At 43.0% G+C, this 23,032-nt stretch overlaps 1 protein-coding gene across 17 annotated transcripts in view; it reads left to right on the top strand.

The window, feature by feature from the left end:
- Positions 1-23,032, top strand: part of CSMD2 (CUB and Sushi multiple domains 2) — a gene marked incomplete at its 5' end in the record, with an annotated part of 338,842 nt that overhangs the window by 728 nt on the left and 315,082 nt on the right. For 2 of the 17 annotated variants that reach the window (XM_083809756.1, XM_083809755.1), the window contains 3 exons: positions 19,765-20,042; positions 20,207-20,412; positions 21,054-21,222. The exons of 8 other annotated variants lie outside the window; for them this stretch is intronic. Coding sequence is in view for 2 of the 9 variants with exons in the window: in XM_083809745.1 (XP_083665871.1) it covers positions 1,028-1,118 (91 nt within the window). Of the gene's footprint in view, positions 1-30; positions 925-1,000; positions 1,123-19,760; positions 20,043-20,206; positions 20,413-21,053; positions 21,223-23,032 lie in introns of those variants that run through there. 7 more of the 17 variants (XM_083809752.1, XM_083809757.1, XM_083809751.1 and 4 more) reach the window with 6 other exon arrangements.

Genomic DNA, 23,032 nt, shown 5'->3' on the forward strand with positions numbered 1-23,032 from the left:
AACAGCAATTTAATGATGAAAGTTACCTGTGTCACCTCAAGCACGCTTGTGTTTCAGGAACAATTACCAAGCAACGCGGAGCACAGTGTGCTGCAGGGTGTGCTCAGCAAGCGGCTGTCTACCAGGCACAAAGCCCTAGTAGGGATCCTGGCTCTGCTGGGAGTTATTTCTTTTTTCCTCCGTGGCTCTTGAAAGTGTCTGGGGATGCCTTGCTCGAGTAGATTATAGAGTTGTTAGTATGCGTGCACCATAGCACCCTCTCCAAACGTGTACCCCAAGTATTAATAAAGAAAGTGAGTAGCAAAAGCCTCCACACTGAGCTGCTGCAACTCTTAACAACCAAAACCTTTCAGAGTTAACGTTTGCCATCAAAACAATTTGCTGAGTACTGCTGGTGTTTTTTTTTTTCCCAGTGTAATTGATGAACTGGTGATGTAGTTATTTACTTGCAGCTGATACTCCCATGCTGTTCATTCACAGTATTTAGTATTTATCAAGTCAAAGTATCTTTTTAATTATGTTGTCTTTTTTAAAGAGTCTTTTCTTAACCTACAGGGCAAATGGCAATGTCATGGTGAGGCGTTAAGTGGCTATAGCTCACCAAGAGTTAACACTTAAAATCAATGGAATTGCCAAAGCTTGGGGAGTGGGAGGGAGAGGCAGGCACCAAGACAGAGCTTCTGAGGATCCTCTGGATGTGTGATGGGATCGTTCTTGTTTTATTGAGGACATCTTGACTGAGCCCTGAACCGGGAGCACAATCACTCACCATTAAAATTAGTAGGAGGTTTTATTATTGATGTGGTTCATGAATCAATGCTGATCAAATCCAGTACAGAGCAAGTCTCTTAGCTGTGCCTATGGAGAGAGCTCCCTTGCAGCCCACTGGGCGTGAGACAGATGGGGTCATGCAGCTATTGTTTGGTAATAACTTTAAAATTGGGTCTGGATTCACATCAACAGCTGTACACTGATTGTATCTATAATCGTTCACGTTAAGGTGTTGTTTGCCTGAATTCTGGTTCAGATGGGAAGAGAAAAGAGAACTGCTACACTTCAAATGGGAAAGGGAGCTAGCAGTGCAGTTCAACTGAACTCTGAGACCTGGGGAGGAAAAGGTTGGTAAGCATCTGGAAGAATCCCTCGTGGGTGCTTCAGTTTGCATAGGAATGTGTGAATAAGATATTTTTTGAAGCTCTGTGTAGAATCTTACTTTGCTCAATCTGCATCTTAGTATTTGGTGCTTACTTCTTATGACTAAAATTGTAGGTTACTGGAGTAGAATCTTCTGTATATTTACTAAGTCTTGCTGTTCTGTATATAGTGCGTTTAATTCACTTGCTGACAGAAGTCAGACTCAGAAGGAACTTAGGTTCTTATGTCCTTATTGTAGGTGTCTCTGTAATGTGAATGATTATTAAGGTGTAATTAGGCACGAGGTTATTGTCCTGAAGTGATCGCCGTTAAAGATGACTTGAGTGTATAAACAAGAAAGCTATTGTTAGGGCTTGCAGAGTAGTCCTTTGCGGGAGTGCTTTGTCCTAGTGTGGCACCTCATCTTTGGACAAGAAAACTGCTGCTGGTAAACTATGAGCCATCTCTGTATTTTACGTGCATCAGGATTTGTATGGATAGGGAAACAATTTTTTTCGGTATTGCAAAACAAGGTACCGTAGACTGCATGGTTGAAAACAGCTCTGCAGGCTCTCTTTTTGAATAGCAGGAAAATGGTTTTGTTAGTTTACCTTTTAGTGAGCCTGAAAATACACAATGCTGGAGGTTACCTCGCTCTTAGGGCTGACAAGTGCCTTTTGTAATCTAGACTGCCCTATGCTTGATGGCTTGCATGCTTTATGAAGCACCTCTCTTTCTAAATTTTCAGGTGATCAGCCTGTGTTGAGCAAAATAGGCTGGCTTCCCTCACAGGGCTGTTCCTTCTCATAGATAAAGGCTATCCTTCTGGCTGTCTGTAGCTCCACAGACCTGACAGTGCATTTGTGGGAGGCAAAAAATGCTAAATACATAAACGCATCTTTCCTGGTACCTGTTGGTCCTGGGAGAATCCATCCCAGGAACCTTCGTTAATGAAGGAAACCTCCCAAACAATCTGAAGATTACTTTACTAGTTACAGCTAAATTTAACAAGACCTATTCAACCCAGAAAATATGCACTAAATCCAGACATGGGAGTTAACTGAGAGTATATATGAGATAACTTAATTGTTTACTTAAATCTGTGTACCTGGGGGTCTCTTGCTGTGTTTCTCCATATGAAAAGAGCAGCTTTGGGTCTGCATAGCATTTACTTTAGATTGAGTGAAACAAGAATAAATATAGCAACAGAAGTAAAATCTTTATTAGAGAGCAGGTGTGCTGATCTCCTCTTCAATGTGCTGCATTAATTAGGCCTGCAGCATTTGCAGCTGCCTCTGCTGAAGTGAAGGAGCTTGAAAATATAAAGGTGCAAGAGCAAGAAGGCAACCTCTATGGAGGTATTTCCCATTGGTATTTCATAGTGTGCTTTGGTGATTTAGAGGCAGCCTTCCTTTTAGAGGGATTGCCAGACAGTTGTACTCAGGCTACTTCAAAGCAATACTCAGAAAATAAAATTTCTTTCTTCTTACGTCCCTGAGGAGGTAGGGGAGAGGCTGTTCAGTCAGTGAACACAGCCTACACAGCTGAATGTCTCCGTGTGTGTCTGCTCTTGCCAGCGCTGCTGTGATGCATGATGATTTCTGTTCTACGTTGGGAGTCTGAGCAAATTAAGCTTAGGAGACCTCAGTCAAAACATCCGCATCTCTATTTTGACTTACTGACTGTCATAAGGACATTGTCCAACACTGTAGTCCTCGTTTCTGACTTTCTAAAAGTGTAAATTGGTAGAAAATTGCTGAAGAGCTTAGGCATTGCTGTTGAGTGAGGCAAGATCAGTTGTTCTAACAGGGTGGTGTAAGAAGATGGTGTCAGTATCTCTTCCTTTCTGGTCATAACCAAAGCTACCGGAGAAACTCTTGTTGGATCCTCACAAGCAGTCACTCTTATTGAGATACTTTTATAATAAAGTAAACCTTTTCCTGCTCCAAAATGCTTTTGCTTAAGTTAGAGTTTTGCCTTGGGAAGAGGTGTTGCTTTTTGGCTTTGCTTTTCCTGACTCTGTCCATTGTTGTGAGCCATTCTGTGGAAACATTCCTCTGTTGTGTTATTCCTTGCACCCACTGCTTTGGGATAATCTGTTTCCTAAAGAGCATAGTCTTGGATATGTGGAGGGGCTTTTGGCTCTTCCGTCAATGCTAATTGTTATGCATAATTAGTGCAGTAACATAACATGGAAAGCAGTTATTTTGAAAGTGCAAAGTTAGAGTAGACAAGAATGCTCTTGCTTAAGCAGAGAGGATGACTAATATCAGAAAAGGGGTAAAGTTTGTTTACAGGCTCCTGAGCAAAGGTGATATGAGCAGTGAAAAGTTCAACAATGATAGACTTGTTAAAAGTTGCCCTTGACTGCTTACAGGCATAATTTTAATTTAAATGTAATAAAAACCTAAAAGAGAAAATTAAGCTGTGGAAAGCAGTTAAAAAGTCTGTCTGAAGACATCTGCAAAATGGCTTTATTCCAAGCAAATATAAGAAAACTGTTTGTTTTTTATTGTCAAACAATGATAGTGCCTTCATTTATACAATGCCTTTTACAACAAAATCCTTTTAATAGATTGCTTCCAAAACAACAAAGGTTGATTTATTTTTAAACCCTGTGCTCATAACCCTTTTCTTCCCAGCAACGTAGCATCTCTTCATCACAGCAGTAAGCTATGGAGAACGGAGCAAAAGGTTACGTAGTAAGCAGAGGGGCTGTTTGGCTGGGTCAGGAGGAAGCAGGAACCTCAATTCTTCTGCACGTCAGCACGTTTCCCTTTGTGCTTCCATTGGTGCAGAGCCTGATGGCATTGCTCTGTCAGGAAACCTTGTCTCTGGGGGGCCCGGTGCAATGCAGCTGAAACTAAGGGTGGGGGAGGCTTGTTCCGCTTTAGGTCCCCTTTATTGCAGTTGGTGTATTTTTCCTTTTTTATCAGGCAGTCCACTTCCCAGCTTTTTGGAAGTCTTTTACTGGTCCGTGGTATGTCCAGGTGCTGATAGATGTGCTCTCTCTGTTCGTTCCTCTTTCCATTGCAGTCTTTTCAGAATAAGAAGATCCCACTGAGGGCTGTGGATTCTAATTTTGTTTGGTTTCTGTATCAGGCCTCAACATGGAATGTTCTGATTGCTTCTCTTGCAGTGGGGAACACCTGTATTTCTCATACATGTACTCTATAAAAATCCCACTGCTTTCTACAGAAGATAAAGAATACTTCTACTGTGACATGGGTCATAGGCACCAACCCTGTCATCAGAGGATCTTGCAGTATTTTGAAAAGTTAGTCAACATAATCCCTAAATCATTAAGGGGTCAGGGGACTGAGGAGTATCAGCTCTCAGCTGTGCATGCAGAAATGTCTTTGGCTTGTAGCTGGAGCTATGAGGCCCATCACCGTAGTCCTGCAGAACATGAAGGATTTTGTGGGGAGCTGTGCTATGGCTATCCCTCTAATGATCTGGATTTGTCTCTTCCGTGACAGGAGGTCAGACTACCTTTGCTTTCAGTTCAGATTTAGAAATACGAATGGGTACCATGGTTCTTGGTATGGAGAGGAGAGAGAGCATAAGATTCAGGTAGGAGTCAAGGTAGGAAACTTGAGTGTAAGTTGTAATAGGGGCATCAGAGAGCCTCGTCTTGGCTGGGCCCTCACTGTGCTCTGTCATGTAGAGTGAGAGCCAGGCTGAACACCTGGAAATGCGTCAAAGGGAGTCAAGGAAGTAAGATTGGACCAGAGTCCCTCAGGAGGCTTGGTAGTATTCAGGTCTTCCAGCCCAGAACACAGAAAAATCACTTCCCATTTATGCGATGGCCTTACAGATGGAGACAAGAAGGATAAAATGAAGCTTGCCAGCACAAGAGTGGGTGGAAAGAATCGCAACATGACATCAGAGCGTCCAAAGGAAAAGTTAGTCCAGAGCCATTTATTTTAGGCATGGAAGGCTGTAGCAGGTACACTGCCAATTGTTCTGAGGTACCTGTTTTAACCCCTTGGGTATCCACTGTATGTCTCAGCTTCCCCAGGGGAGCGGCTGGCTAGATGACCGGTAATTACAGGTCTGGTGTCAGGAGAGCAAGTCAGTGGCAGAACCCAAACGCAGAAGCCCCAAGAGTTCCTAGTTTAAGCTTACTGCTTGAAAGGCAGGAATTAAATCTTTCCCTGGGTGAGAACTTGATGCCTACAGCCAATTAATAACTGCTATAAAATAGTGCTTTAGTCTAAAAATGCTGACAGAATTTAATGCACTGTATGGAGGTGTGGGGGGGTTACAGCTTAATTAATTAAGTTTTGCAAAGTCTGTAATCCTTGGACAAAGGGCTCTGTAAATGTAATATGCAACAGCTACTATTAATGCGAGTAGTTCCAGTTCCCTACAGACTATGGACAGGCAGTGCTTTCAAAGAGAATCATTGGTGATTCATGCTTAAGAAGGAAAGACTGGGAACTTTGGCTCATGGTGTGGCTGCAGTCAAGGTGGGAGACTTGAGGATGTCTTCCTCTTGGGAGTGTTACTGAGACTTGGGCTTCTGGGCCTCTTTCCCCTGCTGCTTGGGAATCAGCGTGTGTCTGTCCTAATTACAGAAACTGCAGGGACCAGAGCCCCTCAGCTACCTGTCATTCTGTTGATGTGCATCAATTCATAAAAAGTATTAGCTTAATCCACGAGAGTGGTTTTACCCTGCTGGTGCGACAGGCTAGCAGCAGGTACATGGTTAAATTTGAACTGATTGTATTTTATCGAGGATTGTTCGCTCACAGCTTTGTCATCCCCTGCCCTGGTGACACCGGCAGGGTTTGGTTACAGGAGCCTCTGTGTGGCTGTAAGTGCCCTGCATGGCAGGACCTTGGAGTACCTCAGAACAGCGAGGACATCGCAGAAACTTGACGCTGCACCACTTTGTGTTGCTTTCACGTGAAGGACGTGAGCTGCTACCAACCTGGCTGGCAGCTCTGCCTGCACTCGATGGTTTGGATCACAGGCACGGATCTGTCAGTGCTGGTGTAAACACCCCAGGGGCATGGGGCTTTTCCAGCAAGGAGCTCTTCTGTAGTGCCATCAGTGCTACCTGAAGAGCTCCTCGCAGCAGCTCAGGCACTGTAAGCTCTAAGGGTTGCTTTTTATCTGCTCTGCCTGCTGGGGGGTGTTAAGCCATGGCACTTCGCCCCGGCGTGGTGGCCTATTTATCCCAGCTGAGGCTGGCTGCGCTGCTGCCCGTCTTTGAAGGAAGCTGGCTCCAAGGGTTGTGCACTTCGCTCTGAGCACATCCTCCACGCTGAGCTGGAGGAGAGAGATCACACAGACCTGCAGCTTTCTGTCCCCGCTTCCCGCTGCAGGTGACAGTTGGCAGTTATTTTGAAGGCTAGAGAGACGGAAAGATTCGAGGCTGTCTGCTTCCCAAGATCCCTGTCCTCTGAGGGGCCAGCGTTGTAAGCAGGGGGTGTCTCTTGGATCTGCTTGGAGAGCAGGGTGGGAAGCAAGAGAACATCCTGGAGCTCCTTGCCTGGGCTAGGCAGGAGCATATGGGCCTCACATGCATGGGTTGTCCGTCCGCTGTTGGAGTAATTGCTCATCTGGCTAAGAGCCATTCCAATTCAGATGTTGAAAAGGAGTTGCTGGCAACACTTTGCAGGTTTCAGCCCTCCCTGCCTCCTTGTTGTCCTAATTAAATTTATTGTTAAAGTAGAACATTAAAGACATTATCACAGAGCTTTAATCTGACATGCATAAGGCTCTTTCTAATCTAAGTTTCTAATGCCCTTTCATGAGCAAGGCAAAACAAATAGACATGAGTTTGTGGAGGCTAGAATGCTTGAAGGATCAGCGTTTTGAGGATGGGGCTCTTCTTTTTTTTTTTAAGCTAGCATGTGCTCTGCTGAGAGGGCTTGGCAGTATTATGTCGTCTAAACCTGGTGTTTTCGCAGCAGTGCATGTAGGAGTGCCAAATGTGGTGGTTGCGCTTGGTTGTGCTCTGGGAGTTTGCAGTGTCCATCCAAGAGCTGGAGTTCCCTGTTTACTTTCCGATGTCATGAGACTTTCTTAATGCATATTTGAATTTAACTTGTGTGTTTTTTTCCTGAGCCCCTTAACTCTGCATCTCTTGCCTGTAATTGTGAGGATTTAGTCTGTCTTGTTTTGCTCAATGAAAGCAGTAATCACTTGATTACAAGAACTGAAGCTTCGGATTTAAAAAAAAAAAAAAGGCAGTCAACTGTAGAAATAGGTGTCTCTCCTACACACATCCTATGTAGTCACCATGTCAGTCGCTTCCCGGAGCCATTCCAAATAGTACTGAGGCTTATCAAAAATAAAGGACTGTAGAATCTGAGGTCAGAATTGCTCTCTCTTCATCAGTGACATAAGAATAAGCTACGTTCTTCAAGGTAGAGATACTCAACAGGGTTCAGGTTATTAAGTGAGCTGTCAGGAAAGTCTTTGACCGTATGTTAACTTTGAGCCTTTCTGACTTCAAGTCTTATTGCAGGGACAAGACCACCTTTGTGTAAATTCAAAGTATTGCTGTCTGTCCTTTAAATGCAGGGAAGAAATGTGAGGAAGTAAGCCCCTGCTATGTCTCCCTGTAGTCTGGAACAGGGTGGGGAAAAAGTCCTGCCCTGTGTTTTAAGGGAGCATGGGACGTTCTTGCAGTCAGAGTAGTTATGACAAGTAACAAGTAATTTTCGGCTTAGTTTACACAGTAAGGTCTTGCTGGGTAGGTTGTCCTGTCCTAATGTCTATTTTCCAACCTGAAGTTCAGAATGAAAGTTCAGTTGCAGGTACGTTTGGGTTCACTCGGTCTTTAAACAAGCTGGGGATTAGAGGGAGCATTTGTCTCTGGTTCAAATGAGGCTAAAAGGTTAGGCTTTGAATTTTGACAGGATTGTCTTTCTATATCAGTATATTGAGTAGAGGTAACTATGTAGTTGTGTTACGGTGGGCATGTGGTGGAACTGTGCTACAGCTTTCACGGGGTATTACAGTAGCAGGTCTGAATCTAAAATAATACCGATTTAATATTACCTTTTTTTAAAAAAAAAAAAAAAGGCACTCCCAAGGAAAGCGTTTTTTTTTTTCTTAGTTGAAAACCTTAAACAGCAATTTCTACTGAAAATTAAGAAAAATCCCAGCTGTTTTGGAGGTAAATATTTGCTTTACTTGTTCTGTTGTGATGACTTGGCCATGCAGTCCACATGGCCTCTCAGTTTTGGGCAAGGAAGAGTTCTTTCATTAGCATTTTTAGAAGGCAAAAACTTGGGCAGTAGTTGTGCATTTGTCTGATGAATCTTCTTCCCAGCATATGTTCAATGCTTGGATGATTGAGTTATTTAAGTGTATTTGAAGGTTATGACAGGCACCTGTAAACAGACAGATATTGATAAAAATGTCATTTGGAACCAGATATCTGCCTTTCTTGCAATCCAATTACTACTGATGGCGAACAGCCCAGAACTAGCAGCAAAGTGCATTAACCCAAACGGTGATGGGCAGGCTGTCCTTAGAGGGAATATGATCAGGGCCTTATTTACCTCTTGCTTTGATGTAACTCCAGGAGTTAATGGAGTTATTTGTAATTTACACCAGAGCAAAACAGGATTGACTCCGGACGTGTATCTGGAGGCTTGTTGTAGACTTACTGAAGCACAAAGTATTGACTAAATGGTACCAAGGCCAGAAGGTGACAGCTCCAGTCTTACTGGTTCCTACAGTTACCTTTTGGAAACCTTGCTTTAAACAAGTCATTTTACCATGGAAGATTCCCTCTTTTATCTGCACTATAAGTCATTCTGAAAACTGTACTGGCCATAGCAAAATAGGATTTTTTTTTTTTCTGGCAGTGGCCGTGAGAGAAATGTGCTGTCTCTGAAATGTGGGAAATCACATGGGAGGTGTGGGGGTGGTAAGTAATTTGGATACCTGAGGTTCCCCTGTTACATCTTAAAAAGGGATTTGATGATTCTACAGAGGGACTATTTTCTGGGCGTGCAGGACTATCAATGCTTCCAACAACAGGGGCTGTTTAAAAATCATTGCTCTATCTCGGGAAGTTTGGGCTGTATATCAGGCAGATCACAAGGTGGGTATTCTTGAGCATGCTTGATGTGGATACAGTTTTTCACTCTGAAATCTGCTGGGTTTCAGATTGCTTGAAGTTTTTCACCTAGTTCATAAATCTATAATGCTTTATTAAGAATTTTAGGAATATTAACAGCTCAGTATTTTGGTGGCTTCATCAAGGGACCAATATATATCTCCTACTCATTGGTAAGTTGGAGATGGCTTCTCTGTCTGGAAGAAACAGCTTATTCTGCTGTTTAAATATATAGGGTGGGTTTATAAAGAGAATTGATTCATATGTGTTGAGTCTAGAAGAGACAATTCAGCTTATTCTTCTGTTTAAATGTATAGGATAGGTTTACACAGAGAGCTGATTCATGCATGTTGAAACTTTGGATCAATCAGACTTTACATTTTTAGCACTAAATCAGAATTGCACATATTACAGACCATAAAATGGTAGCAAGGGAATGGTAAAAGCAAGAGCAGGGGCACAAAAGGAATAAAACCAGGTTTTGTAGCTCTGTGGTTAGAACAAAAGAGTGGAAAAGCAGAGCTGCCCAAACTAAAGCCTGCCTTCTGCATCTGGCTTGTTAGAAGAATTTATCCGGCCGGTAAAATTCTTTGGCTTTTTCCTGAGGGCGCCTTAGAGGTGGGCAGGAAAAGAATTTGATACTGTGTGAATTTTTATAGCCAGCTGACCAGCAGAGTCACCTTGACTGAATTGCTTAGTCTTTCATAGCTCCCCTAATGCTTCTGCCTTGTGTTTAGATGGCAAGTTCTTCTGGATGGACGCTGAACAATTTACTCCTGCCAGATGCATCATCATTCTGCAAGATAGCAATAATAACAGCACCGACTCCCTGTCCTGTCAGCAGCTAGATTCATATAGGATTAAGTAGTTTTAGTGGTTGGGTTTTTTTCTCCTGTCAGGTTGTTAATGCGTCTTTCTCATTCTCCATTCTTCCCTTGGCTTGTGCAGAAGAGGCTTTTCCACTTGATGTCAGGGGATGTAGCATGCTTCACCACTGCATTTGAAGCAAACTCAATGATATAATAACATTTGAAAAACATCAAAGCGACATAAGAGGATGTTCTCCTGGCCCCATCCATCAAGGGAAAACAACTTCTTGTAGGGAGGATAAAAAAGCTATGCTTCTGTGTTCTTCATTGTACATACCTTAGAGAACTGTAAGACCACGCTCCGGATTGGGGTGCCACGTTCTTTGGGGAAAGCCAGAAACTAACAAATGACAACTTTTGCCCACTGACTCTGAGAAATCTTCAAAGCTTATAAATAGGATTGTTTTCTGCTGTGATGTGAACTGCTTGTGGGGGCTGCAGTGTTTGGATACACCAACTAGGAACTTTTTTTTTTAAATGGACACAAAGTGCTATCAAATTACTATTCTTTTTAAGATCTTAGTATTCCTGGATGAAGAAGAAGCTCTCATTCTGGTTACTTATCTCCACACTGCAAAGTAATGGCTGTGGTACCGCTGTAAAGTTCTCTAGGTAGGCTGAAGTACAGAGCTGTCCACAATGAGATTATTTGGTGGTAGTCTTAGCTCTCGGAGAAGTGAAACCAAAAAGACAAGGTTAATGGAAACTGCATTTCACCTGGATTGCTCTTATTTCCTATTTTATAAGCTTGTGTTCCATGCAGGTGCTTGGCTTATATCTTCATGCTGTCAATAAACCCAACACGCTTGAGGCAGACGGGATTAATGCAAATTTTAAGGGCTATATTTAGAAGTAATTTAGCTATCATCAGTCAGAAGGGTGGGGAGAGATGTGATGGTTATTCATACTGATTGAATATTCTATTGATAGAGATGCTTATTAACCCTAAACATGTCTTTCTATCGTGGTTTAGGTCTCAAACAACAAAAATATCATCCCTTGAAATTCAGATAGAGGGAGGCAGAATTCAAGTGGAGAAATGAGCTGGGAGGGAAGTAGCAAGCTGGCTAATAAGGCAGACCGCTGAAGCTGGCTGGATGACACGGGAACAAGCGCTACATAATGTGCCAAGCAGTAATGTAGGAGGAGCGAGGTAGGCAGCTGGCTGATGGGGTTTCTTTTCATGGTACAGGTGTTCACTGTGTGTGGAAATTGGGGTGTGTATTTTTTTTTTGTTGTTTCCTTCCAAAGAAGGGAACAAACTCGCTTGCTCAAAGCAAACTTTCTGCTTTTTATTTTTTGCCAGAGATGTGAGGGGAGGGGAATAGTCCTTCAGTGAGCGTTCTTTGCCCTGTGAGTGAGGAAGATCAAAATGTTCCTGCTCTGATGGTAATTAGGCTAAGGAGCTATGGGGCAGGAGGAGTCCAGGGAAGAACCAAGTGCTCAGCACTCAATACAGTTTCATCTTGGTTTCTAAAGACTGTGCCCTACACTCTCAGTTCCCTCCTTGAATTTTCTGAACAGAGATTTCATTTCAGATAGCGCAGTCGGTGCTTCATACTTTTAGGAGCATTTATAAAATGGAATTACCAGAAATAATCATGGTAATTAACATATAGAGTTATAAGGAGGAAGATTAATTACAAAGCTGTAATTCATCTGCGGAATATAAACCACAAGGAAAGCTTGAATAGGTTATCAGTAATGAGGTATGCTTAGGAGAGCTGCGAACCAAAGGAGTTCAGCCTGTGCTGCTGCGTAGACTGAGCTTTCTGACAGAGGCAGAAGAAAAGAAACTGAGGCAAGGAGGGGGAATGTGACTTGTCTGACATTCAGAAAAGCAGACAGATGGGAATGGGACCTGGAAGACCTGATTTTGCTCCTTGCTGCAAATGGGGGAAAGAAATCCTTTTTCATTACACTGTTTCCTGCATTAAATTTTTTAAAAGTGGCAGAGGAAATCAGTGGCAGTGCTGAGAAATGGTGCCTGATCCGCAGCGTATTCCAGCCTGGCTTTCAGCAGTGCGTATCAGTTTGCACCAGCTGAGAAGCTGACCAACTTCATGTAGCAGTCTATTGAGCAGCTCTAGGTTATTTTATGAAGAGAGGAAGGTCTGGGAGGCAATGCTACGGTACAGAACGCTGTTCATTCCAGGGCAAGGGTCTCTGGTTTATTACAATGATTGCAGGGGAGGGCTGATTTCCTACAACTGACTGCCTTTTTTTTTTTTTTTTCCTGAAGGTACAAGCAGTTGATAATGACAGTAATTAACGCTGTAGAAACAAGGTCAAACCCAAGAACATTACCCACTAAAAGTCACTTTCCCGAAAGTCATGTCAAAATTGTTGCCTCGGAGTAGCTTTTAAAAAAAATAAAATAAAACAGAGGCAACTGATGAGCTGTTTGAATTATGTAAATGCCCAGGTATCCGTGGGGTTTGACCTTTTTGCAGATGTAATTTAGCATTCAAGACACTGTCATCTTGCTGCCAAAGTCAAATTAGATGCTTGCTACTGCAATTGATAGCTGATATCCGATCTCCTTCAAGAACAGGCAGTACTAAAAGGCAGGCAATGCTATTTGCTACAGAAATGGGAAGCTGCATTTTAAATATAAAGTGGTTGAAGAGTTTTGGATCCAATTCAGATGAGCAATATGCTTTTATAAAAACATGCACCTGGTTCTTCAGGTCATTATACCTCATTTTATGCATCTGCAGCCCTGCGAGATGGCTCTGGACTCAGTAGCTACCCAGGATCATCTCACCTTGGGCTTGCTTTGTACCAGTAGGATGGCTTTGGGCCAGCCCTGCTCCTCACCACAGGAACAGGGGACACTGACAGCATGGCCACGTAGCTCAGAAGCACCGTTTCCAACTAGCAGTCAGAGATGGAAGGAGTCCTAACCCAAATGAGAGCTTTTTCTGAGTGCTTCCAGGTACTGCGTGACTTGCAGCACAGGTGTAGAAATGGCTCCAGTGTCTGAAGCACTGGGGAGCAATACAGATGATGTGTGCAGAGCTCTGTGCAATACACTCTTTGAACAGTACTGATGTCCGCAGCATATGGATTATGTACCTGTGTAAACCTTGCTATCTCCATTTGCCAACCTGATCCCATCCGTACTAGCAATAAAAAAAAATCCCACTTGTGCTCTGCCAAGAGTTTGGCTGCTTGCCGGAGGTTGCTTCTGTTCCCAGTGTGCCAGGTGGCTGAGCCAATTGCCTTCTCGCCAGGTTTGATCCAAATAGTCTCATCGGCCTCCCTTCATACTGAATCCGTGTCTGTTACAGTAAATAGAAGGGACTGAAGAAACACCTGCTCTTCCTGGCCCTCACTTGACCACGGCATCCAATAAAGTCTCCGCTTCTCTGGGGTTCGAAGCAGTAGTTCAGCTCTTCTGAACTGGCCTGTCCAACAACCCTGCTGAGGCATTCCTCTTCTTTGCTAATAGCAAAAAAGCTTCTATAACGGTGTGGTTACGCAGGAACACTTCCCGACTAGCACAAAGCTGTCCCGAGACTTTGGGTCTTTTCGGAGCTTCTGTGCAGCAGCCGAGAGTAGCTTGGGCGTAGATGAACGTACAGGCCTCATACCAGCAAAGTTTTGCTGCTCACACAGGAAATACAGGTGGTAGAAGCTGCCTGTTAGCTGCAGGACTTGGATGCTTGGAAGTGTATTTGCTGGTGTCTGTGGTGGTATACAAAGGAAAATCAAAATGCAAATCTTCAACAGAGCAATGTTAGTGTTTCCTGTGAGCCTCTGCAAGTTAGCAAATGACTATAGAAGAACAGCAATGCAAAATTAGTCTATATGTTTCTCTGACTGGGCTCTGAAGAACACTGGAGGCTGCTGTTAGCATTTTTCCTCGGCATTAGCCTAGTAATTTCCCTGAAGTTGCTCTGTATTTCCACAGGAACAAATGAGCTAAAGCTGGCTCAAAATTCCTGCCTGTAATTGCTCCTCTGTTGCTGCCAAGAGTTAACTTCTAATCTGGTGCAAATTGTTGCTGTTCCAGTACTTTTTTTCTACTTTGTACCTTCAGTGCAACTCTTCCTCCCTGAAACTGGCAGAGAAGTTGCCCCATGTGTTTTATACGGTAAATCCATTTCCTTTTCTGAAGGGTTGTATTTTTGGGGTGGGGTGCTTTGGCCCCAGCTTCTGAATCGGGCTCTTACGTACTCTGAGTCTGGGGAAGAGCACTTGAACTGGATCCAGCTGTGTTGCCTTTACTGTTTAATGGTTCAGGTCAAATGCAGGTTTTGTATTTCACGCTTCATTATTTTTTTTCCCCATTGTGTGTCCATTTGTAAACTGAAGGTGAATTATAAAATGTATTCCTCCCAGGCACACAAAGAGGACAAATATTCAGGATAATTTGAAAACTTCTTTCCTGTTGGGTACATTTGTGATGTTGGAGTGGCTTTTACAAATCATGTTCTGACGCTTGTGGTCTAGCATGTATCGCTGCATTCAGAAGTAGAGTTTGGGGAGCTGTTTCCCTGTTCCCAGACAGGTTAAGTGTTCCCCTGGTAAATCTCTGCCCATGCCTGCTGCTGCCATCAGGACAGGGAAAGAGCGTGTTTGCTGTCCTGAAATTGGAGGTGGATGTCCTAACTCACTCATGCCTGAAGTTGGGTCTGAAAGTATTTCATGTATTGCTTGAGACTATAACATGTACAGAGTCTAGAACTGCAAAAAGTAAATACTTTTTTCTTTTATCATGTGAGCAATAGCAGCTGTGCCGTGCACCTCTCTGGCTGACTTTAAGTATGTAGAGTAGTTAAGTCATAATCAATATTTCCTTATTAAAAAAAGGGACTTCCACATTAGATAAGCGTTTCAAATCAGACATGCTTTAAAGTGTAAATTGTTTTTTACCTTTCATGCATTCTGAAGAGTGCTTTCCATTCATCACGGATTTAAAAAGAGTCATGTTCAAGCCTTTACTTTTTTCTCTGGACATCTATCAAAGGAGAATAAATTGGAAACCAGCGTTGAGTTGGATTTCAACAAATTCTTTCTACGAAGTTAAGCTGAAATGATGTCTCCACATTTAAAGGCAAAATGTCCTTCTTCGTGGATGGAGGGATAGAGTTATTTCTGTATTTATAAATTGATAAGAATTCACTGACGTGCTGAAGAGAATAGGTGGTCCTTGTGTGCATACAATTAAAGACAGAAATGGGCTTTAAAAGGGAGATGATTGCATCCATAACTCCATGTGTGAATTAGTTTGTCCCTTGGCAAGAAAGACTGTCCAAAGTCATGCAGCGCTGCCAAGTCGCAGATTGTGGTGAGCATAATGACAGCCAGTGCAGTTTGAGGGTTTCCAGTTCCCGGGGAGGTTTGCTAGAAAGGCCACCAAGGCTTCAGATTGCCAAGAGCTTCCTGCAGCGCTGCCAGAGCTGGGGCAAGTCCCGGGTAACTCGGCTGTACCCAGCAGCTGCCGTTCTGCGTGGTAGCAAGAAAAGGGTAAATACCTTCTCTTATTTGTGGATCCAGAAGTTTTAAGGCATGCGCTCTTCATAGGTTCTTCATAAAGGCTGTGATAACGTGGCGTTCTTGGAACGTATTAACTTGTCCTGACAAAAAGCCATTAACCACACAGGCGAGGCTGTGTCTTACCCTGTAGCTGCATCTGCAAAGTGAAGGCAGAATGTTTTTGCTCATTAAAAATAAACATTTGAAAGCAGTGATGCCTCCCCTCTGCTCAGATGGTCTGTCCAGCACTGAGAGAAAGGAAATGCTAACCCACTGGAAAAAACAAATGTGCATTTGTTTTTTCCACTTTTCCTGCCAGAGCAAGCAAATTAAGGACTCTCCTAGCTTGGCATCAACACTATATCATCTATTTGTGTTTCTGGAGGTTTGAAACCTTATTTATGGATAAAATATCTTGTATATATTAGATTTTGCTGCTGCTGGCTGGCCTAGTCAGATGGGCTTTTTTTGAAAAAGGGTCATCAGAAGAGGAAAAAGCTTTCCTGGTGACTGGCTACCCTACACTCTGCCCTGTGCTACCGGGTAAGTGTGCCAGTAAATCTGTTTAGCAGCTTTACTGCAAAGAGCTTGTATGATTTCCAGTCAACAAAGTAGTCTCTCAGTGAGTCAGTTTGTCCCCCCTGTAGGAACAGGGAGGAAAATTGTCTCTGTGGTCTGTAAAGGGTAAGCTCTTCGTGATCTCTGTCAGTGCCCATCTGTGGAGTGTCCTGTCACTTCGGGCTGTGCTGTAACACACCGAGATGGGCCAGAAGCTAAGAGGGACTGTTTCTACCTAGAGCTGTCATTCTTCTGCAGTCTCCTCTTCAGCTGGTCCTTACGAGTTTGCTTTTTCATGAAAATTCAAGTGGCAGTTTGTTTCTGGAGCAAATAACCAGGAAAGAGCAGATTGAATGCTTAAATAGCCACAGGGAGCGAATAATGAATTTGATCTTGAGAAATCTCAGTTTGTATTGCATTTATTGTGGGAGCCCTCAGTGAGAGTGGGGGACTGAATTGTCCATCAGCCAAACCATTGTAGTATTTGTGTATGCTGTGAGTGGAGAGTAAAGGCCAAACACATGAAGAATTTCATCTACTTTTTTTTTTTTTTAAAAAAAGGCAGTGAACTGAAACTGAGGGGAAATGTGCCCTGATTTCCAGCAGTTTATTCACCTACTTCTAATAACTAATAGGTGAGATTTACTCCTCGTATGTAAATACAGGGTAAAGACTTAGTCTTTTTTTGATGCCCAGTAGCTCTTGGTAGCGCAGCTTATGCTGCATATCTTACCTATTTCACAGACTTGCACGGTTCGGATTTTCCCTTTGGTCCAGTAGACCTCTGCCTCACAAGCTTATTTGATCTGGACCTAGGACCTGTGTGTGTGTGCTCGGCCAGACGTGCACGGTGGCTGTCACCCGTCAGAGTCCGTGCAGAATGGTGTCGGCTTAATCGCAGCACGTGAGTTATCCCTGCTGCCTGGGATGGCTCTTCTCAGGCCTTCTCGCAGCTCCTGTGCTCTTCCCATCTGTGCTGTGTTGGGCGCTACCTGGCACTGCTCAGAATTTGGCCTGTTTCTGCATAGAACTGCTAAATGTTTGCTGTGTTTTCTTGCTGTGGCAATTCCAACTGCGTCAGGAATGACAGTATTCTTCAAACTGGCTTTCTTACACTAAGCCAGTTCTCCCTGATGCAGTCAGTCGCTCACTGCACTGTAAGAACCTGTTTTCTTTTATACAGGTTTTCAGCTGAATTACTTGCTGAACAAAATGACACAAATGTGGTTTGTATTCCTTTATTCAGTGCTGTTTCTTGCCACCTTTCTCCATAGACATGGCCCTTGTTTTTGTAATTTAAGAGTAAGCCATGTTTGAAAATAGGCTGTGAGATCTATTGACGCTTAAAGTATGTGCATTCCTTATCTGCAGCATTACTCATACCATTAGCAATTTGTACTGAATAATTAGCAAGAGGTCTCAGTCCTCACAAACCTTCCTTATTGTAAATACTGAATAAATGTACTGAAAACATGACTGCCTCTGCTAATAGCCAGCACCCAGGGGTTGGGTGGAGGAAGTACGAAATCCGGCATGCAGAGCAGAGGAGTCCCTGAGTGACAGTGTGAGTGGAGGGATGTTCCCAGGCAGGTTAAATGTGCTCTGGTAAATGACTCTCTGCGTCTCTGCTGCTGTGGTCAGGGGAGGGAAAGATCACGTTAGCTGTCCTGAAGTCCTGACTGCCCTAATTTCATCCCTGAAGTTGGGTCTGGAAATGTTTCATGCATGACTTGAGAGCGTAGGATGTACAGAGTCTAAAACTGCCACTGTGGGCTGACTTATACCGTACCTACATTTTTCATGTGTTTTGCTCAGACGTGAAGCAAGGAGGGTATTGGGCTCCCCGAGTAGTACTCTGGATGATAAATCTTTTGGAAGTGATTTCTCCCCTTTTCACAAGATGCTATCTCAGTGAGTGATTTGACTTCAGCTTACAAAATATGGAGGGGGAAATGCTGAAGTCTAACTCCTTATTTGCACAGTTTAGTTCTAGCTTGATAACTGATGCATTTTTGAGAGTAAGGCAAAGAATGGCAGTAACAGAGAAGTCGTAAAACTTGCAAAGATGAAACTACTTACCGGGCTCCGTGGCTATGGTTAAGTCACTCGTGAAATCACACAATAAAATGTAACTGTCTGCTGTGTCAGAATGACATTAAAGCGTACAAGTAACATACAGCAGGTTGAGATTACACCGTGGGACTTTACAATATTTAGAATTAGGCTTTGTTTTCTTTTAAACGAGAGTTAAAATACAAGCTGGGGCAAAGGAAAGATTGAAGTGATATTTCTTGAGCAGGTGAAACCAAATTAAGAGCTTCACGTCTCTTCAGCTTCTTCCTTATAGCAGAAAGATCTACTCAATTGTCCTGATTTCTTTTTTACTATTGCAAATTGTTTCCACTAGGCAAATGGAGACACTAATAAGCTGCTTCAGCAAGCCTGTAAAGTACAGACCAAAACTAGCTGAAACATGAAGGTCATTTTTTAACACTTCGTGACAACCGCACTGTCGGGAGGATACGCTTAGGCTTTCATGTTCCTCTTGTAGCACGTCTGCCCTTCGTTTTGTGGAAGGGCCTAAATGCATCTCAAATTCACTGTGAATTGAGGGGGCTGTAGTGACTGTATAGGAAGCTAATATCATCAGTTGGCAATAAACTGGCAGCATACCCAGAAACATTCAACTTAACGAATGGGTACTGACACGGGGACCTGAGGAGGTCCTGTATGCAAAAAGCTGAATATGTGCCCAGGATGCTGCTAGCAGTGTCTGAGTGGAAGATATTTATTTCAGACCTTCCCGCATTCACATGCACTGTGTTTTGGCCAAACACCACTTTGAGTAAATTAACACTTTAATCAAAAGCTAAAACTGAACCGAGTGAACTTAATTGTCTTAGTAGCAGTGATTCAGTCCACTGGTGGCACTGATGACAAAAGCTGCTTGCTCAGTGGGCTGGATGACTTTCACTTTTGGCTTTGGTGTTCCTCGTTCTCTCAGCCCACTCTGCAAAGCACTTCTACATTTGCACTTTTTAAAGGGTATTAGTTTGTTCTTGCCATAATGTGTTTATTTTCCCTTCCTTCTAACAGATGTTAGGCAATTAGGACATGGCAGAGCAACATATTTATACAAATGAAAGGAAGTAAGGAATAAATGCTCTGAATATTATACTTCCTAATAAGATTAATTCAGCACCATACAAATGGTGAAGCACAGGCACAGCAGCAAGGAGGCATTTATCAGTGACTTGTGTTATATGCAAGATATCTTATTAAGGTAGGGTAGTAATCGTAGGCATGCCATGGATCATGATTTTAAGGCATTGCAGATGAGGGTAGAAAAAGCTGCTTGAAAAAGAACAAGTGGGTGAAAATTTTTTTAATCTATTTTTTAAAAAAAGAGCCAGTTGATCAGTTTTTGAGCTCACTATTTCGTTGTCTACAGCGATGTGTCACGCTGTTTAGTGATGTGAAGGTTTTACTCCTTGAACCTTGTGCCGGTTGTGGTATGCCTTGTTGCAGAATTAATATTTTATTGTTGCATGCATATACTAAAAATTATTAGTCTGAGGCAGTCATTTTAAAACAAGTATAGCTACTTTTTTTTTTTTTTTTTCTTCAAGTGTTTGATGGCAGGCTGTGCCTGGTAGGGAAGCCTTAGAGCTGGTGCGTGGATCCTTTATTGACCATGGTGGGGAGAGAATGCAACACAGACCTTCAGCCTCCCACTGCTACGCAAGGTGTGATGCAGTCTGTTTACAGCGTGTTAGAACTCACAGGTGTTACGGCGAGCCCCTGGGGTAAACCTGCATATGAGCAATTTTAGCAAGGGAAGAAATCATTCAGAGCTCCAGGGAGAAACCTTCTATGCACAGAGGTCAAACGAGTCTCTGCAGCTTGATGAGGTTTGTGTCACTTCACCAAGTTGTTTGAGTTAACACGCTGTGCGCTAGCTGGTGTCCTGGAAAAGACTTAGTGACAAAAGCATTTTCCTGGCATGGGAAGAGTCCTGTAGTGGCCTCTGACAGAATGACAACTGAAAAGTTGCTCTGTATCTCCCTGTCCCTAGGCTGTGCTGATACCTGAAGGAAGATGTTCAGAGAACTGGAACACTTAAATTGCCAGGATCAAAAATACACCTTCGCCTCTTTTTTTGGAAGCCATGTCAGTTTCTTCATAACCAGTGGCAGCAAACTTTAACAATTTTCTCACTAATGGAGGAAACTGTAATCAAAATCTTTATGGGTGGTCAACAGTTTGGAAGCCAGGCTGAGAGTAAGTAAGCTTTCCACTTCTTTCCTTTGTTTCAGCTTGAATAGTTGAACCAGAGAAAATAGAGGCAGTGCATTAGTTACATCTACAGCACCTAATTCTACATGAAAAGCAGGTTGTGGATTGAAAAAAATGGTTATTTCTACTGGAAAAGATCCTATAGGAAGTTAGCGGACAACTGCTGAACTATTAATCCCTAACTGAATTGTCTTTAAGAAAATTACCCAGTCTTGATTTAATTTAAAAATAAAAAACAACACGATGTTCATCAGTCAGTTTCATCCCTTGGTACAGTGCATGTGGCGGAACATGTGGCTGGTCAGTAACTGTTCCACAAATGGGCAGGTTACAGGAACTGTGTGGGAAATTGCACAGATAAGGCAGAAGTTGGTTTTATTAATCTCTGTGCGTGTAGGGACAAGGTGTGTTGGCAATGAATGTTTGGAACAGCTGATCTTTTTAAGAGGAGATATGTTCATAGACTTTAACTTTGGTGCAAGAAACCCTCTAGTCTCTTTGCTGAAGGCAGGTTCAGGTCTACCTGTGTGAGCTGTGTACACCTTATCAGGACAGATGTTTCATGTGATGTTGATCCTGTGTTAGGGTAGGAGGTGGACTGGGTGACCTTTTTACTTTCCTTCTAGCTCTATTTTCCATGTGCATGCCTGGGCGTTGAAGCCAAGCGCTCCATAGATTGTGCCAAGAGGAACAGGAAAGCAGTGTGAAACATCCAAATGTACACTTTGCTGCCTGCTGTTCCCTTCCTCAGCTGGATGCTTCCCTCATCCCAGGAGACCAAATCTGTTCTCAGAGGTGAGAAGGGAGTATGTGTTCACTAAGATGTGTCATTTCTGAGCCCTGCTTTTGCAGAAGCACCTGTGGAACATTAACAGGGGTTTGTTCCTGAGAGGTGAATATGAAAATGAGATTGAGATCTCCTGCTATTCCTGGGTCTCTTTCTCCTAACCTTGGGCTATCCCTACCCGTCACGTTCTGTTGATGAATTTACCTGTCCCTGTGCTTTATGCAATTGCAGTTGCTGATAAATACACACTTCAGTCTACTCCCTAAGAGGGTGTAACACTACAATATACTTAGACATGTCTGTCTTTGCAAGATAGTGTTTGGAGATTAGTGTGAAAAGCATGATTAAGAGACTAATACAAGTGAGCCACCTCAGGCTTGTGAGCCTTACAGTTGTAACATTTTTATGTCAGAATTTTTAAGAGCGTGGGGTTCAAAATTTAGCTCATTATGCCACCACATCTTGAATCACAGCACAACATTCCTTGGTAATGTTCCTGTGAGTCCTGTTTGCAGAGGAAAAATTCAGTTCATCCACATCACTTGGGCATTTTCCTTGGAAGCCTTCCATCCAGGTAATATGACTCAATTTGCCGTTTCCAAGTGGTGTTTGGATGGGTGTGCTCATGCTGAATCACAGGCAAATGCTGGAGACAAGAGGAAGGAGGATGGGGGGAGAAAAACAAAAATGAGGTAGTGTCAGATTTTGATGGGCTTGAGGCTGTATGGAGGGATGCTTCTTAAACCCTTAATTAGAAGGTAAACCAGTCAAAGTAGTAGCTAAGAGAAAGACTGTTCCTGCTTAAGAAGAACCTTGGGAATAGTAGGCAGAGATAGTCTTCATGGAAGCAGTTCTCCAGCTGGGCTGGGCTGGATCTCAGTGAAGAGCAAAGGTTTCTGGCCAAGTTCTCTGACTTTTAGGTCCTTCTGCCAACCTGGCAGCTGTGACTCCCTGCTGCAGTCTGTAGGCAGACACCTCGTAGTGTTCCTTTGGGTGCTGTGGTGGTGGTCCAGCCTGTGAGGCTGATGGTAGAGAGCTACGCTAGCAGGGCGTGCTAGCCAGGGATCTATATCCCTCCATAGAGGGGGGGCTGCTTGGATGAGATGTTTTGTGCTTGTTATTCTTTCCTCTACTAATGCATTTATGCTTCAGAATGATCTTCCTTCTCTCTGCCAGGCTCTGAACTGCAGTAATCTCACACATTAGTGAAAGAATAAACTTTTTGCTTAGAATAATTGCATTCTGCATCAGAATCTATTTTTTTCTTTTAAGTTGTAATTTTGTATTGTAGAAAACTTTAATTCTCCTCTGCAAGCTATATATAAAATATAACAGATAGGCAAAAATGTATTATTAAAGCTATCTATTTTTCTTTGGCATTCCTGTAATTTAATAAACTGCTTGAGCTCCATTACTGTGGTTTATGACATCACAAGAATAAAACCTATCCTTTGATTAATAGCTACCCAATCAATCCCCCTCTCCACACACGTTAAGTATAATGGACTTAGAAAATTAGCTTGCTTGGTTCCCAAAAATTTGGTTTGGATAGCTGGACTAAATGACTTTGGGGGAAAAAAACTGCAGTGGTAGCAACACAAGCAGCGTGAGGCTTTTAGAGGGAAGGGAGAGAAGCACTGCTCTGTGCTCACAGATGGAGGTGGTTCTGTCTCCAGAGTATTGCAAGTCCAGGTGACTGCAGCTCTTAGAAGTCTGTTGCATCCTCCAGTTTATCCTCTCTTTACTGGAGCAGCAAGGGTAGGATTTTTACCATGTTGGGGGTGGGGGGGTCTTCAGAAAGATTTATTATTATTTGAT

The sequence above is a fragment of the Anser anser genome, assembly GCF_964211835.1.
Source record: "Anser anser genome assembly, chromosome: 24".
NCBI classification, from domain to species: domain Eukaryota; kingdom Metazoa; phylum Chordata; class Aves; order Anseriformes; family Anatidae; genus Anser; species Anser anser.